The following is a 21,012-nucleotide window of genomic DNA, read 5'->3' as shown; positions in this document are numbered from 1 at the left end:
TCAGCCCTAATCTGTGGTGGTCAAAGAGTTTTCATTTGAAGGGTGTGTGAGAGCACTGAGGCGTTTTTGAAAAGCAGACAACTGCTATAAGTCACTCCTGTAATATTACTGCAGTGAGTCAGTCTGTGGCATTTCAGATCATGTCCTTTTCCTGCATTTTTCACTGTCCTATCTTTAGCATTTCAGGGATATAGACTCATAGACATGACAGACAAAATTAAAAAATTAGTAAAGGTGTAATATTATACTCTTAAAGAATTTTGGGTGCTTGTCTCATCCAGTGAAAATTCCTTCAATTTTCAAATTGCATTTTAATTTCATTGTAAGGTAAGCCAGTACATGAGCAAGTTTTACTGTCTCTAATGTAGAAAAGCTATTTTGTTTGTTTGTGTATCAGTCTTCTTGTTTTTTTTTTTGTTTTTTTTTTTTATTTGAATGTCTTCCATGTTTTTCAAAATCATAATCTAATCATCTTTTCCCTGCCAGTACATGAATTTCCTCTCAGTTGCCTGAAGCAATGTGGACATTTTTCTGCAGCAAACTTGGAAATCACATGTGCACTGACAGCCCAACAATAGTCTTGCAATAAGTGTTACCTTTGTGAAGGGTATGCTCATCAGTATGTGTTCAGAGGAGACCTGTTTCAAGGTGTGCCTCCCCGAAGTGTTGGTTGCAAAATACCTGCAGCATAGACTGTAGATTGATAGATCAGGGGTTTATGCCTCGCTTCAATAATGCTTGCAACTTGATTTTGTACTTTGGTGAGTCAGGAAAGGCACTGCGTGTTTCTGGTTGAAATAATTTCAGTAAGTAAGGAAAGCAATGGGCATCTCGTTTTTGTAGGCCCTGCTCCTCTGGTATCGTGCCACTAGGGGGCGATATACACACTTTGCCTTTCCTCTGATGGAGGCGGCTCTTCTTCTACGCACGTACCGCTCGCCGTAGACGCGGTAGGACAACCAAAGCGGCGGGAGAGTGGTATATCTATCCTCAAATTTAATGAAAGCTGGTTATACTGTATATTAATTAAGTGTGTAGTGTGTTTTGAGTCGTTAAAATAAGAGTTAAGCTGGGTAAAAGCCCGGGTCTTCGGCAAATAATACTGTTGACGCTGGTTATTTGTCTTTGTTGTGGTAGTGCTTCTTTTAAAGCATTCCCCGGGAAACTGGTTTGAACGTTTGTTTTCGGTTAGCATCGTTTTTAGCGCCTCAGCAACAATGGCGAAGGTACAGGTGTTGAATGTGGCTGTCCTGGATAACCCGAGTCCTTTTGGAAACCCCTTTCAGTTTGAAATAACGTTTGAGTGTATGGAGGACCTCCCCGAAGGTAGGCACCATCGCGGAAAAACCATCATTATTGAGTCTCTGAGGCCAAACAGTGAGCATGTTGCTATCTCAGTCTGGGTAAAATTGCTAGTGGCTAACGCAGTATTAGCTACATTAGCTAACTTTAACCAGAAAGTGTTCGGGATTACGGGAGGTAATGTTAATTAAAAAAAAAGTCAAAAGTAAAGTAAGAATGCTGAGCTTGACTGGATGTATTCCCCGCGGTGGACACATCTCAAACTTATTTAACTCAGATCGTAAACTTATGAATACGCTAATGCAGACTATCACGAGTCTTTGAAATGCATCTATATCGTACCGTTCGAGTTACACAGCAGGGCACGGTGCTGATTAGCCGTTAAATATTGTGAAAGTGTTTGTCAAGTATTGTATGTAAAATGTCTAACTTGACTAACTGTCAAGTGTGCATTGTAATTATGGACACAGTAGAGTAGACTGCATAGTTCAGCACCTACTTTAATCTACTTTTACAGCACTTAAAGTCCAAATATTGGTGTCAGTTCTAGGTGCAAGAGAAAACATTTTGAGCTATAATTTACTATTGTGAGATACTCAGTTTATTAGGAACACCTAGTTAACTTTTGATTTGAATGGGGTAGTCCTGTTAACACATTACAAACTGCAGCCACCAAAATGATCATGATAAACGCCTCTTTAACACAGTTTCAAGAAAAACGGAACATCTTAATAAACTGACACTTGATTTGATGGTATAATCAGTTAATGGACTAATTGTCTCTACACTGCATTTACCAATATCGGATTTTATAATGAAACATAACATCAATTTTTTTTATTTTATAGACCTGGAGTGGAAGATCATCTATGTTGGCTCAGCAGAGAGTGAAGAATATGATCAAATCCTTGACTCTGTTCTGGTCGGCCCCGTACCTGCTGGGAGACATATGTTTGTGTTTCAGGTTTGTTTTGTTAAGGCAAAGGATTTTTTTTTTTTTTTTTTTTTTTTTTTATGAAGCCATATATAGTTTATGCTGGTAGGTGTAATATCATATTATACTCTATTATGCCTTCAACATTGGCAATGACATCCTCTTGCCTTTTTAAAATTCTGGTCAGATCTCCTTCTTTTCTGCATAACTTTGTAATTGTTCACAGAGCAGTTTTAAAGATCTAATATCACAAGTAGACACATCTTCCACACAAACAAAAAACCATACTTCAGTTCTTGTCCTCACTATGTATTCATCTGCCCATGTGGTAATAATAATGTCATATAGTGCATAGTTGTTTTCAAACTATAAAATTAGATGCTGTACTCCTGAAAGGGACGAATTCATGATAATAAGTTGACAAAAAATACTTCCCAGGTCTTATTTCACTGTATGATTAATTGTATCACAGCAGTGCCAAAGTCCCCATCTGAGCGATAGAGAGTTAAAATTCCTGAAATTAATGGATGCTTTATATTTTTGCACATCTCTATGTTGTTTCTCTCTTAACAGGCTGATGCCCCAAACACTGGATTGATCCCTGAAAGTGATGCTGTTGGTGTAACTGTAGTGCTAATTACATGCACATATCGTGGCCAGGAGTTCATTCGCATCGGTTACTATGTGAACAACGAATACACAGACCCCGAGCTTCGTGAAAACCCTCCAATCAAACCAGACTACACACAGGTAAGACTAATGGTTGATTTCTGGATAATCTCTGTTCTGATGCCATCAAATCTGCCTAATGCTTATGTTACTGGTTTTAAGTAATATTGTGGGGAAAAAAAACATTTTATGAGCTTGATTGTACAGTGTCTGGTTGAAGAAGAGTTGTGAATGAATTTTGCTATAAGAAGTCAGCCCAAAAGGTTTCTTCAAAAATGTACCCTACAAACATTAACTATCAATCAAAATTTTAATTGGTGAAAGATCTAATATACTTTACAACGCTTATCTTTTAAGATTTTTTTTTTTTGTCCTAAGTCGCACTTTGGAACAAAAAAGGCTCAGATTGGTTGATCCTTTCAAAAATGACCAATAATCTTACCAAATCCCCTTTATTATATAACTAGCTAAGCAGAAATGTTTCTGTTCTGTAAGCAGTTTTCTTAATTCTGATGGTAACTTCAGTAATAAGCTGCTGTGATTTTTGCTGGAATGACAAAGGATTTTGTTTGTAGGTGTCACATTTTTAAGGTGGCTGACATTTGGAATGAAACCTTTCACTCACAGGTGCAAAAGAAAAGGATGAGGGATTACAGCAATGACAGTTGCAAAGATGTAGTTTTATGTAGGATATTTTATAGTTGTTAATGTGATTAGTCATCATTAAACACATAGTAGCAATATGCACATTAGTAAAAATTAGCTGCAGCTAATGGAAAATTTACTAGTCATCAGGGGAAATGTTAAAGGTTGTTAAATGATGTCACTGTTTCCTTTTGGCTTATATTACATTAACATGTAACATGTTTATATGACATTAACATGTAATATAAACATAAATAACATGTCTGTTAGATAAGATATAACTGCATGCTAATCAAATTTATTTAATTATAACATTAATCAATATTTGTCTATATTTCCTTTTTTTTCCCCTTTCAGCTCCAGAGAAATATTCTAGCATCAAACCCTCGTGTTACCAGATTCCATATAAACTGGGAAGGCTGTGCAGAGCGAATGGAGGACTCTGAAAATGTGGATCCCACATCAAACTCCATGCTCCCTCCATCCTGTATGCCAGGAAAGGCCCCACCCTTGGGGATATTACCAGATAATTCCATGGACTGCTTATAGAAATGACCCAAAAGATGATTAATCACAGCACGAGACCTTATTTCTAAAGAATGCTGGTGGACATTCTAGTGTGGATGTACAAACATTTTGCCTTACAGCTGCACTTATTTCACTGAGGCTTGTTGTCACAAATGAACTCTCACCTTGGGCTTCAGATGAGTGTTTGTTCCAAGGAAGATTATGAACATCTCACTGGAATAATCATCACTAATAGCTGGGGAGTTCCTTGCCATGATGCTGAAAGCAATATTGAAATAGATAAACTCATGGAAGGGAAAACAGCAACTTGAAATAATGCAGCTGAACTGAAAAAGAGCAGAAAGCTGTGGTGTGATTGTCCTTCCTTCCTTCCTTTTTGTTGGTGCAAAATGGATTTGTACCTGTTTAAGAGGATTTCAGCACTGAAGCAATAGGCAAATAAATTGCAATATGTTGCTTTACAGGAATTTGATAATCTGCCATTGTATCTGTGTTCAAATTCCTTTAGCACTTAAACCTTTTCCCACGTAGATTGTGGAGTTTTGGATGGGCTTTGTATGGGCTGTATCACTTCCTCTGTTTTTCTGTTCGCAAGTTTGTGTTCCAAATAAAAGAACATTGTATTTGTTATGTGTGATGGTGGGAACTGTGTTCCTCCTAATTGACACATTTTCCTATTTTGATTAGAGAAGCAAGAAATAACACTTTTGAATGCATCTATCCTGAAGATAAATGTGTTTACTCTTATCCTTGTCCTGTATGTACCATACATGTACTTTCCTTTTTTTTCACGGTAAGGTTAAACACAGCAACTGTGTCAACTCTGTAATACAAATATCAGTGTGAGTATCCCCTTATATTTTCACATTTTACTAAAAATAGCGTGTGTTAACGTCACACCCAATCACAGATCGGTCGGGTAAAAGGGGTGGCTAGGCTACAGAACTTACTTAGAAAAATACTTCACATAGGAACGACGATTGCAAAATCGCTGCTTTGGATTTTTGTTGTTCGCAAAACTCAGTCGGGCAAATGCAAACAGTTGATAATTTAAAGTAAATTTTAAAAAATAGCTGCAGTTTTGGGCGTATTACTAGCAAGTCCGGGAGGCGGGATAGTACCATTCAATACACGAATCGCATCAATGCAATGATTAGATGTATTGACTCTCATCCAATCAGCGCTTGAAGGGTGACTTCTGTTTGTGAATGTAGCCAATCAGAGCCTACCAGAGGCGGGACCCACTGGATGGATGACTGGAGTTTCCCTTGCGGTCTGAAGATTAATGGAAGGGGTCTGTTGATCTTAGGAATCGACTAGCAGATGGTCGGTCCCAGGAAACCATTGCACTTGACGGCTGGTTTAGGAACGAATGGAGAAATATTAATTTGAACTAACCAACAGCGGAAAAAACGAATAACTCGGACAACACTTTTGTTATCCAGGTCTCAACTGAAAAGGCCTGCCTACACAGAGATAGCACCTGGGTAGGTCAGGCCAGGATACGACTACGAGGGACGCTAAAAGCTAACGCTAGCTTGCTCATTAGAGATACGGAAAACAGCTTTCGACGAATGAATGCCCCGGACTGGATTTTGGATAAACCAAGTCGTATCTGGAAATAAAGGACAGTTGAGTGTCGTCTTGATTTTCCGGTGCTCGCTTGGAAATTGACAAGCTAACGCTACCAAGCTAACATCCACTGGACATCTCTGCTAGAGTTAGCTGCCGTGCTAGCCTAGCTAACTTAAAGCGTTAGTATTAGCCGCAGACTTGTATATACTCGCTTGGTTGGAGTTTTCCAAACTCATCTCGGAAAAGTATTGGAAGAAATATATTTACACTCATTGGTCAATAATGATAGCTGTTAGCTAGTAGCTAACTGTCAGCTTCATTGAGCCCAGACTGACTGCGTTAGCGGTGTAGCATCACTCTACGACTTGTAAAGGAAAACTCAGCCCGATCCCAGGGACTCCACCATCAGCCTGCCATCATGGGCAACACGCCCACCGCAAAGAAGGGCAATGAGATGGAGAGTGGTGAGTATCCATAAACCGTGGCTGCTGCAGCTGGCTATATCATGCAACCTGCCGTTGGGTGGTTTTGCTGGAGTCATTTCCTGTTTCTTATAATGGCAGCGTAATGAAAAGTTCAGCGTAACACCTGTGCAGTGCATCAAGACTCAGAGACCTTCCACAATCATACAATATTTCACTTCTTTCGAAGTGATCGAGCACAGTATACTACACTGCTGCACCTTGAACTTTAGGTCAAACCCCGTGAAAGATAACCTGTGGTCGTTAATATGCACATGTAAACTTCAGCGGGGCCGTTTTACTGTGACACCATGGTCATCTGAACTAAACAGCAGGGGATGTTATTCATTTTCTCCACTGATTATGTGGGAAAGCTCGTGATTAATAGCCCCAGGTTATATTCAGAGGTACCAGTGAGGATGACAACAGTTAGCCTTATACAACAGTCATAGGTTTCTTTGTGGTTCATGTGTTTCAGATGTGCTCCCCCCCCCCCCCGTAAGGTTATGAAAGGCTGCAATAATAATGCCAACCTAAAACTTAGTGCGAGTTGTTTTCTTGTGCACTGTTTTTAATAACCCGCTTTCTTCAGAACAAAACATTCCTCTGTAAATAGGGAAAGGGTAAGTTTTAAGCAGAAATTTAAATCAGGAAGGAAGGGCCAGGTATTATTTCAAGATATCTACGTAAGTGATGAGTTTTAATCAAATGTTGACCAGAGTTTTTAGTCTCACAGACTGCGTTTGGACAGTTAGTGTGTTGAGGGGAGTTGGTTGTTATCAGTGAAAGAAAAAGCCACCAGGATAGGGTCATATGATGCATGAGGGTGATCCTCTCCAGGCAGAAACTTGGAGTTGAGGAGTCTCTTGAACATCATGTGATGAGCAGCATTTAGAACAAGGGCACTTGTATGTGTCACCGAGTACGTGTGCACAAATGTTTGTTTGCGTGATATAGAGCAAGGGATTCTCTGCTCTTGCTAGTTGTTTTGTGCTCTTGCTCCTCACAACTTTTTATTTTGTTGATGAGCTTCTTGATCTTCAGATTTTAACACTATAACTTTTAACAAAATAAATGACAATTATGTACAAGGATGAACCTCAGTTTTACCAACTAAATGAGGGGAAATTTGCATTCTATTTCCCAAAAAATGCTTGTTCACTCAATCTAAGCATTTAGGTTGCCCTCTTCCAGTCAGGATCACTGGATTTAGAGAAGCCCTGGGAGGATACAATTTAATGTTTTTATCCACGATACCATAAATAACGCTCAAGTGTGCAATCTGAACAGGTATCTGCAAAATGAGTGTCAGCTCCTTGTTGCTGGTAGAGAGTAGGTGTGAAGAATGGCCTCTAGGCCCTCTGTAATGTTAACCCATCACTGGTAACCCCTGTAACAAGACCCATGTCTTTCAGGTGTTCAAGCTCAGAGGTTTGTGTTTTTAATACTTTAGAAGTAGTAGAAATTCGGGGGTTAGTAGGTTAGAAGCAAGGGCATAGGAGGCGCTGCTGGTGGGAGGTTTGTTCACATGCCATGCTTCACATCCTTATCAGCCTGATCGCTCTGGACCCACCCTGATCCCCAGAGACAGGTGCAGACCAGGGGTCCAGAGCCCACACCCTGGTGCGTAATTTTCCACAGAGCAGCTAGAGATTAAGGACAACATGACAGCCCATTTTGGTTTCTACGGAAAATGGAAAGAGTGTTGAGAGCTGGTTCAGGTGTACGGGGTGTGTTTCCTCTGCATTTTCCAGACTGGAGAAGACAAGCGGACAGCCACTGCTCTAGTATACAAAGCTGATTTCTGGCCCACAGGAAGAAGCAGGGCGGACAGATACTGTGAACTGCAGCAGGAAGTGAAGGAGCAAGGAAGGTCCAGCCCAGGCTCTGCACAGTTGGTCATCGCCTCTACTGCTCTGTAAACTAAACACAGCCAGCCAGGATAGCTTTAAATTTTGGTCTTTAAGACGCGGTTGGCATGACATATTCTGGATTTCCTGCTTGTTAGAACATCTGGACGCACTGCAGTGTTGAGACTCTACACAGGCTATCAGCTGGCTTCCCCCAGCCTTTTATGATGTCTGTTATTCACAGGCTGGCAGGAAGGCTGTTTCAACGAGCCGGGCCCTGTTTAGGGGACACAGACAGGGGAGAAGGCAGACATGACCAACCACAGGAGGAGCTAGAGGCTTGCTGCTGGAGTGAGTTTTCATTCTGGTGCTGGACAGGAGCATGGGTTAGGGGTGGAGCTGTGGTTCGTGCTATGTCCCACTAACTTAGGCAGTCACAAGCTGCGCTCAAACTCATACGCTTAACAGATAATCAAGCTGTTATTGTTTTATTTTTTTCTTGATAATGTTTGTTACTAAGTTTATCTTGTGACCTGGTGAGTTGATTGTCTGTTAGCTTTGGTGGGGTGATCTTTCACCCTGGCAGACATTGGTTTTTACTGGTATTTATGGCCAGAAGCCAGGACGTGTGTGTGTGTGTGTGCATGCATATGTCCATGCATACAAATACACACACACACACAAGGTGCAGCCTTTTGTTTGTCATTGCTCTGTTACCTGTTGTTTTCTTGTTACAGTTCAAAGGAAAGCATTCCTCAGTTACTGTGGAAATGTCTGTCAGCTGCCATGCTGCACAGCATAACACAGTGGGCCTTACATGCATTATGATGAACCTATTCAAAGACACACAGATGATATTTTTTGTTACAACACCCTTGTGTCATTGTCCTTTTCATTGGTAGGGTTGCTCTAAGTCTGTGTGATTGGATAGCCTGGAAATATTTTCCTGTACTTCACACAATTCTTAAACACACGAGCAAGACCATCTTCACATCCAGTCATGACATAAGGTATGGTTGTATTGAATCTTATGCTTTTTGATTTGGCCGTATAATAAGGTGGCACCCTGTCAAAGTGCACCTCCCTCTGTCTATAAATATCTGTGTGGTTCATGTCCTGCCCCTGCTCTGCACGCAGCTGGTTTGTGTAACAGGGGCAGGTTTGTGTTTGGATCACTCATCACTTCCTGTCTCCAGTAAAAGGGGCTTTGTTATAAGCCTGCACTGATTACCAGTGGACCTTACAGTTGAAATGCCAATCAACCTCCTCAGATAAGCTTACAACACCATTGGCAAGCTAACATACTCCCTTGGAACGGTCCTAAGATGCAAAATCCAGCAGCAAATAAGGGAAAACTGACGATGGGGTTCACTGATCATAAAAGGAACAGTAGTTTCCTTTGGACGCTCACATCGCCAGGCGCTGTAGTAGTGTGAGTCCTTGTATCTGTTGTCCTTAATCTTCTAGATCTGGGGTCAGATCAGTGGTGTCACTGAAATTACTTGTTCTCTGCAATGAACAAAGCCATAGAATATTGTAATCCCATGCTGCAGTAATCAAGGCTTCCAGCAGAAATTCAAGGAAACACAGTAGACTCACTGTAAAATGGTCATTGGCCACTGTATAGACTTTGTACCTAATAGGCAGGACATTGAAAACTAGATGGATTTGTAAAGGATAAATTAACTATGTAACAATGGTTGCATGCTCTGTATGAGTTCAGCACAACCATAAAGCTTCACTTTTGAGGGTTTACTTTTTGTTGTGTACCTGTGTATATAGACTCTTCATGTTTGACTTTTGCAGGCTAGGGGTCATTGTGATAGTGAGCAATTAAAATAACAATCATTACACAATGAAACAGATGGATACAGGCACTTAACCTGTCCTCTGCATGCATTTGAATAGATGTGAATAGAACATGAAAATGTAAGATGACCATCAGCTCAGCTTTTTTGCTCCCATATTGCACAGTAATTTAACTATGTTCAGTTAAGTTCCCGCAGTAGTATACAAAACAACTTTGCATTGGTGGTTTTTAAGTAGCTGCTTGCTCACAGGTCAAAGTAAAATGTCTACTGCCAATATTCAGCTGATGAATACAATTTATTTCTCACGTTTACACACATGCAAACACCTTTCTAGCTTTCATGCGGCTCCGTTTCCCCTCTCACTGTTTTCTTATGCACCACATGGGGCTGTATGCTATCCGAACAAGGCCCGATGTAGGCTGGGACCTGATTTGGCGCGCTTCACAGTTAAATGTCGGTCAGCTCGCCCTAATATAACCCTTCTGTTCCTGCGTCAGAGTGGGGCAGTGAGGCCCAGGGGAGAGATGTAGGATTGATTTTTTGGAGGATCGATTGAGCACTGGCACTACACAGACTCTCTGGTGCATTTGAGCAGGGAGGAAAAAGTTTCACATTGGTTTGTGCACTCCTGCTTAGCTAGTGTCTCTTGAGTGAGCTACTTTTATGTTTTTGAAAACACCCAGATCAGCTCTGAAAGTTTTTTTTATTGCCGATGTGACATCTGATTGGTTCTGCTAATTAGGGAAAGTTTTGGTTGCATCTAGATGTGTCTAGTTCATCTCAAGGGTCTTCACTTAGGCCTAGTTTTCCATGGGACTTTCTCTCTGGGTTGGATAAATATACCAGCTAGTGTTTTATGCCCCTCCCCCTGATGATTATGCTCCTATTTAGATCAATATATAGCCTCTGTGTGTGCGTGTGTGTTTGTATGTGTGGTTGACATGAGAGGGAACGGCAGAGAGTACTTTGTGTGCAGAATAAATATTGATACAAACCAAGCAAGGGTCCAATTGATCCGTGAGAGTGTAACGGGAGCAGTGCTGCTCTCCATGCTATGTTTGACTGCACACTGGATGTGGATGCAACTCTCTGAACTTGGTCCCCAGCAAAGTGACAGTCACAGGAAAGACTGAAGGCATCCCTCCAGCAAGGACACTTGACTGGTTTCTGTGGATGAGTGGGGCAGCTGATGTGACCAGAGTGCTCTGAGTGGGGGAGGATAGGTCATGAGTCAGTGGCTGTGAGGAAGAGGCCAAGGAAGAAGAACAGGGGAGACTTTGCAGGGCTAATGTGTGACAGGAAGAGCTCCAGAAGGCATGCAGGGAAGAGGGAGTCATCCTCGCGCTCAAGTGAACCCGGGTCGCGCTCGACAGATGCTGCAGCACCAGAGGTACCCATAGTCATCCCCGATGGTAAGGAATTTGGGGTTACAGGAGAGTCATGAGAGATGAGCCTCAGTTTATCACCTGAAACTCCTGTGGGTAGTCACGGTGGCCAAGCCTCCTAAGTCTAACAGAAAGAGAGTCTGAATGAAAATCAAGGTATTTCCTTAAAGCTGTTGATTTGGCCATTTAGCTCCCGGCTACTTTAGCAGCAGCACCCACATCTTTCTTCTGAACAGCTCCAAGTTACTACAGGAATAGCTCCATTTGTGGCTCTTTGTGCTTGGAAGCAGCAGTTGAGCGACTTTCACGGGAAATGTTTTCTCCCTGGTGACCAGTCTGCTTCCACTGCTGTCTGTGGGAGCAGTAGTGCTCTCGACATGTTTATGTGAACTTTGGTCTTTGCTGTTCTTGCTGGCTTTCTCCCATCCTATTGTTGGAGCTGCTGGTCTGTAGAGAATTTGCAGGAAATCACATTAGCTAGATGAGGATTAATCTTCATTTAGTTTTGAGTGTGTGTGTGTGTGTGTGTGTGTGTGTGTGTGTGTGTGTGTGTGTGTGTGTGTGTGTGAGAGAGAGAGAGAGAGAGAGAGAGATGCGCAAATGTTCTCATGAGAAATTTGTGTAGATAGTTGCCACTCATTTCTGATTTCAGTGTGTTGCTGCAAAAGTCCATTAGTTAAAATATTCATATCAAAAACTTGATGAATAAATTCAATTCACTTTCACTATTGACAGCTGACTGACTTTATTTAAACGGTGCCCTAGGCTGCTGTTTTGCATCGATTACATTGACAGATGGTCATTTGACATTTTCCTGGGATGGTTTGTGTTTCCACCATTTTTTCAGTTGTTCATTAATTAACGTAAATGATCATGTTTTGTGAAATTGTAATTGTTTATATTTTTTTACTTTGATCTCCCGGGCTAACAGTAGAAATAGCAGTGCTTCCTCAGCTGCTAGCGCGGCTAGTGTCCTTAGTCACAGATAGTTAAGAGGAATGAGGAAGGACTGGTAATCTACATGTTCCCACAGAGCATGGTGATTAGCCTCATAAAGATAAGCACAAGAAAAATTAACTTCTCCATATGACACTATGTGTGCCAAGCTGTCAAAATGTGTTCACAGGCATGTCTGTTGGCCGACAATAACGTGTGTGTGTGTGTGCACAGTGTTGCATGTGATGCATTTTCAAGTCAAACCCTGTGTGCACAGAGTCCAAGTGTAGGTTTCTTCTAAAAACATTGCAATCTCATGATAAACTGCAATATTAGCACTGATCAATTTATAATTCCATATACAACCATGTTGGTTGTAGTATAGGGAGGAATTAATTTGTAGTGGTTTGTTCTGTGGGTGATCTGACATAAATTTACTTTGAGCAGTGTTAGTGTTAGGATAAACTTCAGCATTAAATTTAATTCACTCATTCCAGTAGTTTTATAGTATCTTGTTCACTTTCATGGTTGCAATACAAGCAAATGTTTGGACAGACAATATTTATGTTGATGTGCACATAGGCAGATAACATGAAACATACTAATTTACCGGAATATCTCGCAAATTCTTCCACTTAATTTCAAAACACCAGTGTTGTGGTATTCTCTGGGTCTTGGTGATTAGGTTAGGATGACCTATTACCCAAAAGTTTTAAACCTTTTTAAGTCTGGACTTGGTGGTTTTTAAAGTAGACAAACTCACTGTAAACTAATATGCAGTTTGTTTCTAATTACAGTGAAGGAGTTTCTTGCCAAAGCCAAAGAAGATTTCTTGAAGAAATGGGAGAATCCAGCACAGGTGAGAGAGTTATTGACAATGTTTTTTTTCCTGTCCTATCATCATTATTGTCATGGTTTTATTCTCATTATTGATGTACATTGTATATAATATAAATGCAGTCCTTTTCCTATTGTAATTCTGCTAATATAGTATATTTATTGTTGTGCATTGAGACCCATTAATGTAATACTGCATTTTTATAATACATCTTCAATTGACCGGTCTTGTCATTTCACCTCCTCCTTCACTCTCTCAGACAGACTCATGGGAAGAGCCCCGCCTATTATCAAATTAATTCCAGTTTATCTTAAAGGAGCATTGCACCCTCTGCTGGGCTGATGTGGATATATATTCTTTCTAAAATGGGTGCACCTCCCAATATATGCTCTATGAACAAAATGACTGCATGTCTAGTTCAGCATGTTTAATTCACATTAAAGCAACAGGATTTTTTGTAAATACTTGTTACTGATTCGACAGTTCATGTTAGTGGAGTTATCATTTCGTAAAATAGTCAAACTAAAGTAGGGCTCCTTGTGGTATGTTGCTACTATAATGTTACGCACCCTTCCCTCTTACTGACACCCTCTTCTACCCCATCAGCAAACTGCGGCATTGGACCACTTTGAGCGTTTGAAGACCTTAGGCACTGGTTCATTTGGTCGAGTCATGCTGGTTAAACACAAAGAGACGGGCCAGCATTTTGCTATGAAAATACTTGACAAACAGAAGGTACAGTACAGCATTTAATATATATCCAAGAGGAATACTGCTGGCTTAGGTGACTTGAGTACTCCATCTTGTATTTCTGATATCATGATAATGTTATTGTTGCATTATCAATGCAATGCATAATACTGATAACAAGGTAACATTTTCATTGTATGATTAATCATGTTGTCATTTTTTTTATGTGTAAAATGTTTTAAAATAGTATTCTGGTCTTAGAAATTGTGACTCATGACCAGTAGTCATGTCACAGTTACTCAAATCAAACATGCCTTGCTGGCCAGTAATTCCACAAAGAAAGGAGAAGTGGCTGTGACCTTTTTTTTCCTAGCACTACTGGTGCATGTTCTTACAGTGAAACGGTCTTAGGAGAGTTCACATGTTCTACAGTGCCATAAAGCTTCTGTTCAGATTGTCATCACTAAAAGAGGTCCTGGCTGTACAACATGTCAATGTTAGAGATCGTGTCTGGGAATCAAGGAGCTCATGATAAAATGGGATATAAAGACTGGGATATAAGGAAAACAAAAAAAAAACAAACCTTTTTGAATAGAGATCCTCTTTTTTTGTTTGTATTTTAATGTGTCTCGTGAGCCTTTTGAACAAAATTTGCTCCTTGAATAAGCCTCCATCCTGTGTCATCCCAGGTAGTGAAGCTGAAGCAGATAGAGCACACACTGAACGAGAAACGTATCCTGCAAGCTGTCAGCTTTCCCTTTCTGGTGCGACTGGAGCACTCTTTTAAGGTATGCATTTGTTTTATCTTCTCAGCATGTTCACTTCTTGTTTAAGTTTTTAAAGTTTTGTACGTAAAACTGAAACTTTGCTCATCTCTCCACAGGACAACAGTAATCTGTATATGATAATGGAGTATGTCCCTGGGGGTGAAATGTTTTCACACTTAAGGAGAATCGGTAGATTCAGGTAAGCTGACTTTTAGTTTACTCAACCTAAATATTTTCCATGCGCTGCTGGTTGACTGTAAATATTGAGACTGATCTGTTTTGCAGTGAACCACACGCCCGCTTCTACGCAGCCCAGATTGTACTGACCTTTGAATACCTTCACTCACTGGATCTCATCTACCGAGATCTGAAGCCGGAGAACCTGCTCATTGACCAGCAAGGTTACATACAGGCAAGGATTATATGTTTGATTTCTCGGCCACTGACAACAATTATTGTTGGATTGGTCTCTGTGCTCTTGCAGAGTGTGGTTAGTGCTCAGAGCTGTGCCCTTTCTTCCTTAGGTAACAGATTTTGGATTTGCAAAAAGGGTGAAAGGCCGAACCTGGACACTTTGCGGGACACCAGAGTACCTGGCACCAGAGATCATCCTCAGTAAGGTAAGTGTTCAGATAAGCCCATGTTGAACAGCACTGCTTTTTATATTAAGGGCAGAGGAGTTCTACATGGGACTTAATTTACAAAAAAAAAAAACTCCTTACTATCTACTGTCGACATTGTAAACAAACTGAGTTTTTGTTTGAGGAAATTTCTGACTTCCCTTTATTTCCTTTGTGTTTTCCAGGGTTACAATAAAGCAGTGGATTGGTGGGCTCTGGGAGTGCTGATATATGAGATGGCTGCTGGTTACCCCCCCTTCTTTGCAGACCAGCCTATTCAGATTTACGAGAAGATTGTATCAGGGAAGGTGAGTGTAGAGAAGCCTACCCAAATAATCCCTCTTTTATTTTCCTTAGTAGTTTGATTGTCCCAGCTCAATGCAGTGCACATTTCTAGACTCTTCCTCAACAGAGGCAGTGGTTTTCAAAACGATTTCAAAATGCATTTTAAAAGTCCATGGTTCATATCGGTGTGGACAAAAATAGTGCTGTAATATCAAAATGGCGATTGTGTTCAAAAAGGGAACTTTTGCTTCCTGTATTAAATGGACCCTTCCAGACAAACAACAGAAATTATTGCCTTAAACCTTCTAATCACTCCATTTATTTTAGACTAGTGAGGTGTCTTATTGACTGACCTTAATTTGTTTCTTTTCCTTAGCACTACTGTATCACCAATATAGAGGAAAAAACATTTACTGCTCTTAACTAATCAGTTCTACTGCCTCTTGCATTTAAAAACAGTCCTCTTGGTGAAATTACATGTGCAGTAATTTTCTTTAACGAGCAGGACACAGACGAAACGGCTCCACTTTTCCTTGATAAATATTGTGCTTTAATCAATATAAATTTATAATGTATTTGTTTATTTTACTATCGGCTTGTTCTTTGTAAATAGGTGTTATTTTTAGAATATAGATTCCATTCAAAGTGCACTAGTTTCAAGTTAAGTTGAACAAATTAGAATCAGCCAGCCATAGCACCTCACAAATGGCTGTCACATCCTGCTTTCATGCAAAAACTGCCAGTGGTAAGCAGTCCTGTGGACGAAAATGGCTTAGGCATCAGAAAGGTCAAAGGAAAGTGGAATGGTGCAAACAAGCAGACATGTGAAAACCAAGCAAATCACATCCAGATTCAGCATCAGTGGGCACAGCGTCATCCAAACAGTGCCACTCACAGCGCTACGCACCATTCATAGGCTTGCACTAACTCACAGCTGTAGGCCAGACGCTGGCAGTCTATTTAAAAACCATAGCATGAGGTATAAAACACTTGGCTTGAGAACACACACTCATTCCGCTTTTACTTTTTGCAGGTTCGCTTTCCCTCCCACTTCAGCTCAGACCTGAAGGATCTGTTGAGAAATTTGCTGCAGGTGGACCTGACCAAGCGCTTTGGCAACCTCAGGAATGGAGTCAATGATATCAAGAGCCACAAGTGGTTTGCCACCACTGATTGGATTGCCATCTACCAGAGGAAGGTAAGAGGCCAGGCTCGATACAGCAATAATGTGTACAAATAGAGCCCACCTCCCATTTTGAAATAAAAAAAAACAGAAGAGAGGAGATGCTAACAAAGGAAGATTGCTTTAATGAGACATTGGAGGTGCCTTTAGACTGTGGCAATGGGTAATTTCACACCATGTGTAATTTCTCTTCACCATTGATGTTGCATTAGAGGCAAATGTAAATATGTCTAAAACATCGGATTTGTTTCTAACATAAAAAGCTAGTGCATTCTCTAGGATTGCAGCAGTGAAACATCATTTGAAAATCTGAAGTGGACTAGAGGTAGAACAAAGTCCTCCTTCATTTGTCATTCCAGTAGGAGTACAAACAGAGCCCCATTTTCTGGTCCACATAAACTCAAGTTTAATTGTATACAGCCTGAATCTCAGTTTCAGTTGTCAACACGTCTGACAAAGTTCCCATAATAGAAAACGTAAACTTGAAAAATGACTCCTTGTTTTACCTTGGACTCATCAGAAAAAGCTGTGATCAAATGCTACATAGAGGCGGATCCCTACCAGGGCAGTCAGGCATTTAATGAGTACTGACACTGTGCAGACTGAGGTTAAATGTTGACAGCAATATACAAACAGAATTTTTTTTGGAGCTCTTAGTTTTGGTATCAATAATCTCTGCCTACACATAATGCAAATGAATCCAGCAAGTTCATATTTTTTTCTGGCAGTTATCTAAATTCATTTTGTGAAATTACCATTTGAAATAGCTTCAGGGAAAGCAAATTATGACAACATGTGATCACAAAGTTAGTCCTGCAGCGTGACCACCGATTGATTTATGGACAAGTCTTCTAAGCATGACAAGTTATTCAAGCATGATTCCTCGATTGTATAATGCATTTTACTCCCATTTTAATCATCTTAAGTTGCTGTGTATGACTATAAATTAATAGAAATCTGTCTTTAATTGTCTCTTTATCTCTTGGGACGTATTCCAATGTCATCCAGTAGTTAATGGAGCATGCTATGGCTTTGGTCCTCTATTATACTTTCCTGCATCATTTTAGTGATCTGTGTGTTCCAGGTGGAAGCTCCCTTTATTCCTAAGTGCAAAGGCCCTGGTGACACAAGCAACTTTGATGACTACGAAGAAGAGGAAATCAGAGTCTCCTTCACAGAGAAGTGTGCAAAGGAGTTTGCTGAGTTCTAGATTCCAACCATGAGTAGCGGAGAGACAGACAGGAATTTAGAAAGTAAAAGGGGGTCTGAAAACAGGAAGTGCTAGGGTGGACTGCTAACTTGCTTATTTGTAATGACGACAACAATGTAAAAGCCCCCCAGTGGAAAGCTAGGCAGAGTGAAGAAAGATCCAACAGAACCAGCAGTGTTGCCTTTTCTGATTGTTTCTCAGCTGTTACCTATTCATTTTATTTATCCCTCTTGTGTTTGTGGCAGGGGCTTGAGGAGAACAGGCATAGGCTGTGGCTGTTCAGCTAGACTTGTATCTTTATCTGATGGTGTAATGACACGTTTTCAGTCTTTGCAGGTTGAGGCATTGATTTTGCTGTTAAGGTACTGAATCAGCTAGGCTCCTTTTTTTTTTTGAACGGGCCCTCTCTACAATCCTCTCAAAGAGTGATTTTTGTATCTTGTCACCCTGGTTCCCCCTCCATCTCTCCATCCTGAATCTGTCCAAGCAATACCAAGTCCAACAGATGTGCCTATCATAATGCCAACTGGTTGGAAAACTGTGTCGAAAGCATTGATGCAGAGCTTTGGCTATGGTGACGTCGGCCCCCATGCCCATTTTGGTTGAAAGCTTGAAAACTCTCTGCACCTGCCTTTGTCTGCTCAGTGTGGCATGATTATTGGGTAGATGATGCATTCACTGCTTGCAGTTGAAGCAGTGGTGACCTCTTCGATCAGGGGGAAAACGATTTATCACAGTAAACGTCATCTAGATCTTACCGCTTTTGGGGACCTGTAAGAAATGGTAAACATGAGGTCTGCATTTAAGTCTGTCTTTCTCTTAGCTGAATTTATTAGCGCATTTAAAAAAAAATCCTATCGATGATCATTTTGTCCTTTTATGTCAATCTCTGTGCTTGTGTGTTATTTAGTGCTCAAGGGTGGGTTAAAAAGCTGTGATTTAGCAGCAACTAACATTGTGGTCACACTCCTGACTATTGTTTATTTAATTCATAGTACATTTATACATGTATATTGATATATATATATATGATAGAGAACATGAAATATCCATCTTTTTCAACATTGTCTCATAGCTGTGAAACTGACTTAAGATTTCATAAATAAACAAATATAAATTCTGCCAAATTTGCAAACTGAGAACACTGCAAAGTTTTCTGTATGTAATTATGATGGTGGTGGATTTTAATACGCAAAAAAGTAGCAAAATGTTTCAACAAAATGTGCATGTTATTTTTGTACAATATCACTTTTAAAGATGGCAGAGCATTATGCTTTATTTGTGCTGGGGTACCTGAGATTGTGGATAACATGCCTAACTATTAGAAATGGACTCTCAGCTGCTCTATTTTGAAGATGGAACAAGACCCAGTGTCAGGTCAGAAAGTCCTTCTGGCCTCTGTTCACTATTCTGTTGTTAGGGCAACAGTTTGCTGATAATTGTCACTTAACTTGTGCTTCTCACCTTGATAATTGCCCCCCCCCCCTTCTCTTGTATATACCTTACATGTAACACCTTGACATAGATTTGCAGTCCAACCAAATTTTTGGGACTTTTGAGATTGGAGTGTTTCGTTTTCCGTTTTCAGCTTTCTATGTAACAAATTAAACTAAGGAAGCTATCCTAAAGCTGTCCCCTTTTGCCAAGTTTTTTTCTGTGGGTGCAAGACAATCACAGACCAAATCTTATTGCTGGTTTGTTGACTGAACACATTGTTTTGGTTTGATGAAAGATGTTTGCTTTCACCCAACCCAGCCCCCTGTCCTCCACCCCACAAAGACCCTAGGTGCTAGGCTTTGTCCATTTCACTGAAAAGCTTCTGTGAATTGTTTGATGTGCATCAATCTATTTGTCAAGTCTTGTAACATGACATTTTTGAGAATGTTTTCGACTCTAAATGATTTCAGTAGGCTTTAGCAATTATTTCGGGACTCTCTTAATGTAATTGAGATCAAACGCAGGATACCATTTGAATGTCTTGAAATGTCTGATGGAGATGTTTCACTGCTGTTTGGAAACATGATGTGGATTCTTTATAATACATGTTTCTCTGGTCAGCCTGGTTTTTCTTGTATGTGGTAAAGCAACCAGACGGCAAGACATCCCCTGGGCCTGAGACATGTTTGAGAAACCATAGTTTCCACAGCTGACAGCCTCATCACCATTTAACCTTTGATTCGTGAGCATCACTCTCAGCAATGCAGTGGATCGCCAACCAACTTGTCCAGTCTTTTGCAAATAGTGAAGCACATGCCACACCTTGTTAAATTTCCTGTTTAATTGATTTGTGCTGATTCTTTGAAATTTTTAAGACGCTGTGTAATGCTTTGAAGAGAGCACATGTGATATCTTTAGTCTTTATGTTCTGACAAATGACTAAATCAGAGTTGGTGGGTAGAAGGCAATGTCAATTGATCCACTTCAGACACTAAGGTCATCGCAATGCTGATTTTTGGTTTTGTTTCCCATACAAAGCTTCTTGTCAATTGTCTTTAATTCTTTTCTATCAGCTAAACACTATCAACTGATCTGTGCTCGTTTTGAGTTTTTTCTCCTGTGTTTGCCTTCTATTTGCATCAAGTTTTCACACACTCTTCATTCAAACATAACACTTTTTACATCTGAGATGTTTTGCGTTCATATTTTCTAATTGTATTTTCAAAAAAAAAAAAAAAGCAAAAACAGAACATTAATCTTTTCCTCATGACCTGGGTACAGTGATTGTGTAGTTTATTGTACCCTTTGGGAAACAATACTGTATATCTTTGCCTTTGACAGTCTTAACTATCTTACCCTCTGGAGAACTTGACAGATACCCTTAGAACACAATGAGTATGTTAAAAAAATATACATAAATTAATATTTTGCAAAATGTATCATTCCAATAAAGTTTTACTTGTTAAGACTAATATGTCTGAGTTATATATATAAACTCCCACTTCACCTTGCATAATATCACACTCAACTAAATTAGATTAACCACATTTATTTAAAAAGAAAAAAATGTTTTTAATGAAATGCAAATCTGAAGGAAGATATTTACAGCCTCAGGCTGCTCTCATGGCTGGATCAGAGGAAGAAAATTGTTGGTAGGTGATGGCAGATGCTCTATTTTCACTGTCCAGTGTGTTATTTTGAATGTTTTCGGAGGCTGGCAGGTGCAATTGAATAATGCAGTGTTGTGTTCATCCTGTCACAGTACAGGATCAATTACCAGCCAGCTTTCAGCTCCCCCTCTCCAAATGCATCTACATCTTCAGAGCACTCCTCTTTTAGGATTGCATCTAGCTGCAACAGTTAGATGTGAAGAGCCTACAGAGCCT

The 21,012-nt window shown here is 40.2% G+C and overlaps 2 protein-coding genes across 4 annotated transcripts; both read left to right on the top strand.

Annotated features, from left to right (window-relative positions):
- Positions 1–952: 952 nt before the first annotated feature.
- asf1ba (anti-silencing function 1Ba histone chaperone) lies at positions 953–4,706 on the top strand. Its single transcript, XM_041061652.1, has 4 exons — positions 953–1,326; positions 2,151–2,266; positions 2,810–2,986; positions 3,908–4,706. The coding sequence occupies exons 1-4, from the start codon at positions 1,218–1,220 to the stop codon at positions 4,097–4,099; spliced, it is 594 nt and encodes a 197-aa protein (XP_040917586.1). The 5' UTR covers positions 953–1,217; the 3' UTR covers positions 4,100–4,706.
- A 631-nt stretch (positions 4,707–5,337) lies between these two features.
- On the top strand, positions 5,338–20,429 carry prkacaa (protein kinase, cAMP-dependent, catalytic, alpha, genome duplicate a). 3 transcript variants are annotated; one of them, XM_041061935.1, is made up of 10 exons: positions 5,338–6,117; positions 12,894–12,955; positions 13,541–13,669; positions 14,314–14,412; positions 14,508–14,590; positions 14,677–14,803; positions 14,916–15,011; positions 15,197–15,319; positions 16,330–16,494; positions 17,564–20,429. In XM_041061935.1, exons 1-10 carry the CDS (start codon positions 6,072–6,074, stop codon positions 17,687–17,689), a joined length of 1,056 nt encoding a protein of 351 aa, XP_040917869.1. In that variant the 5' UTR covers positions 5,338–6,071; the 3' UTR covers positions 17,690–20,429. The 3 variants fall into 3 exon arrangements, with proteins under 3 accessions (XP_040917869.1, XP_040917867.1, XP_040917868.1); XM_041061933.1 differs by lacking the exon at positions 5,338–6,117 and adding an exon at positions 7,857–8,315; XM_041061934.1 differs by lacking the exon at positions 5,338–6,117 and adding an exon at positions 10,810–11,187.
- The last annotated feature ends 583 nt before the right edge of the window (positions 20,430–21,012 follow it).

Source organism: Toxotes jaculatrix, chromosome 18, assembly GCF_017976425.1.
Source record: "Toxotes jaculatrix isolate fToxJac2 chromosome 18, fToxJac2.pri, whole genome shotgun sequence".
Classification (NCBI taxonomy): domain Eukaryota; kingdom Metazoa; phylum Chordata; class Actinopteri; family Toxotidae; genus Toxotes; species Toxotes jaculatrix.
Note: the sequence above shows the minus strand (reverse complement) of the source record. Positions and strands in the feature narration are given on the sequence as shown.

Excerpts from the sequence above, each read along its gene's own strand:
- asf1ba (XM_041061652.1), top strand. The coding sequence starts at position 1,218 with ATGGCGAAGGTACAGGTGTTGAATGTGGCTGTCCTGGATAACCCGAGT. Across the intron at positions 1,327-2,150 it reads TATGGAGGACCTCCCCGAAG|ACCTGGAGTGGAAGATCATC; the intron begins GTAGGCACCATC and ends TTTATTTTATAG. Across the intron at positions 2,267-2,809 it reads GACATATGTTTGTGTTTCAG|GCTGATGCCCCAAACACTGG; the intron begins GTTTGTTTTGTT and ends CTCTCTTAACAG.
- prkacaa (XM_041061933.1), top strand. The coding sequence starts at position 8,189 with ATGATGTCTGTTATTCACAGGCTGGCAGGAAGGCTGTTTCAACGAGCC. Across the intron at positions 8,316-12,893 it reads GCTAGAGGCTTGCTGCTGGA|TGAAGGAGTTTCTTGCCAAA; the intron begins GTGAGTTTTCAT and ends TTCTAATTACAG. Across the intron at positions 13,670-14,313 it reads AAATACTTGACAAACAGAAG|GTAGTGAAGCTGAAGCAGAT; the intron begins GTACAGTACAGC and ends GTGTCATCCCAG.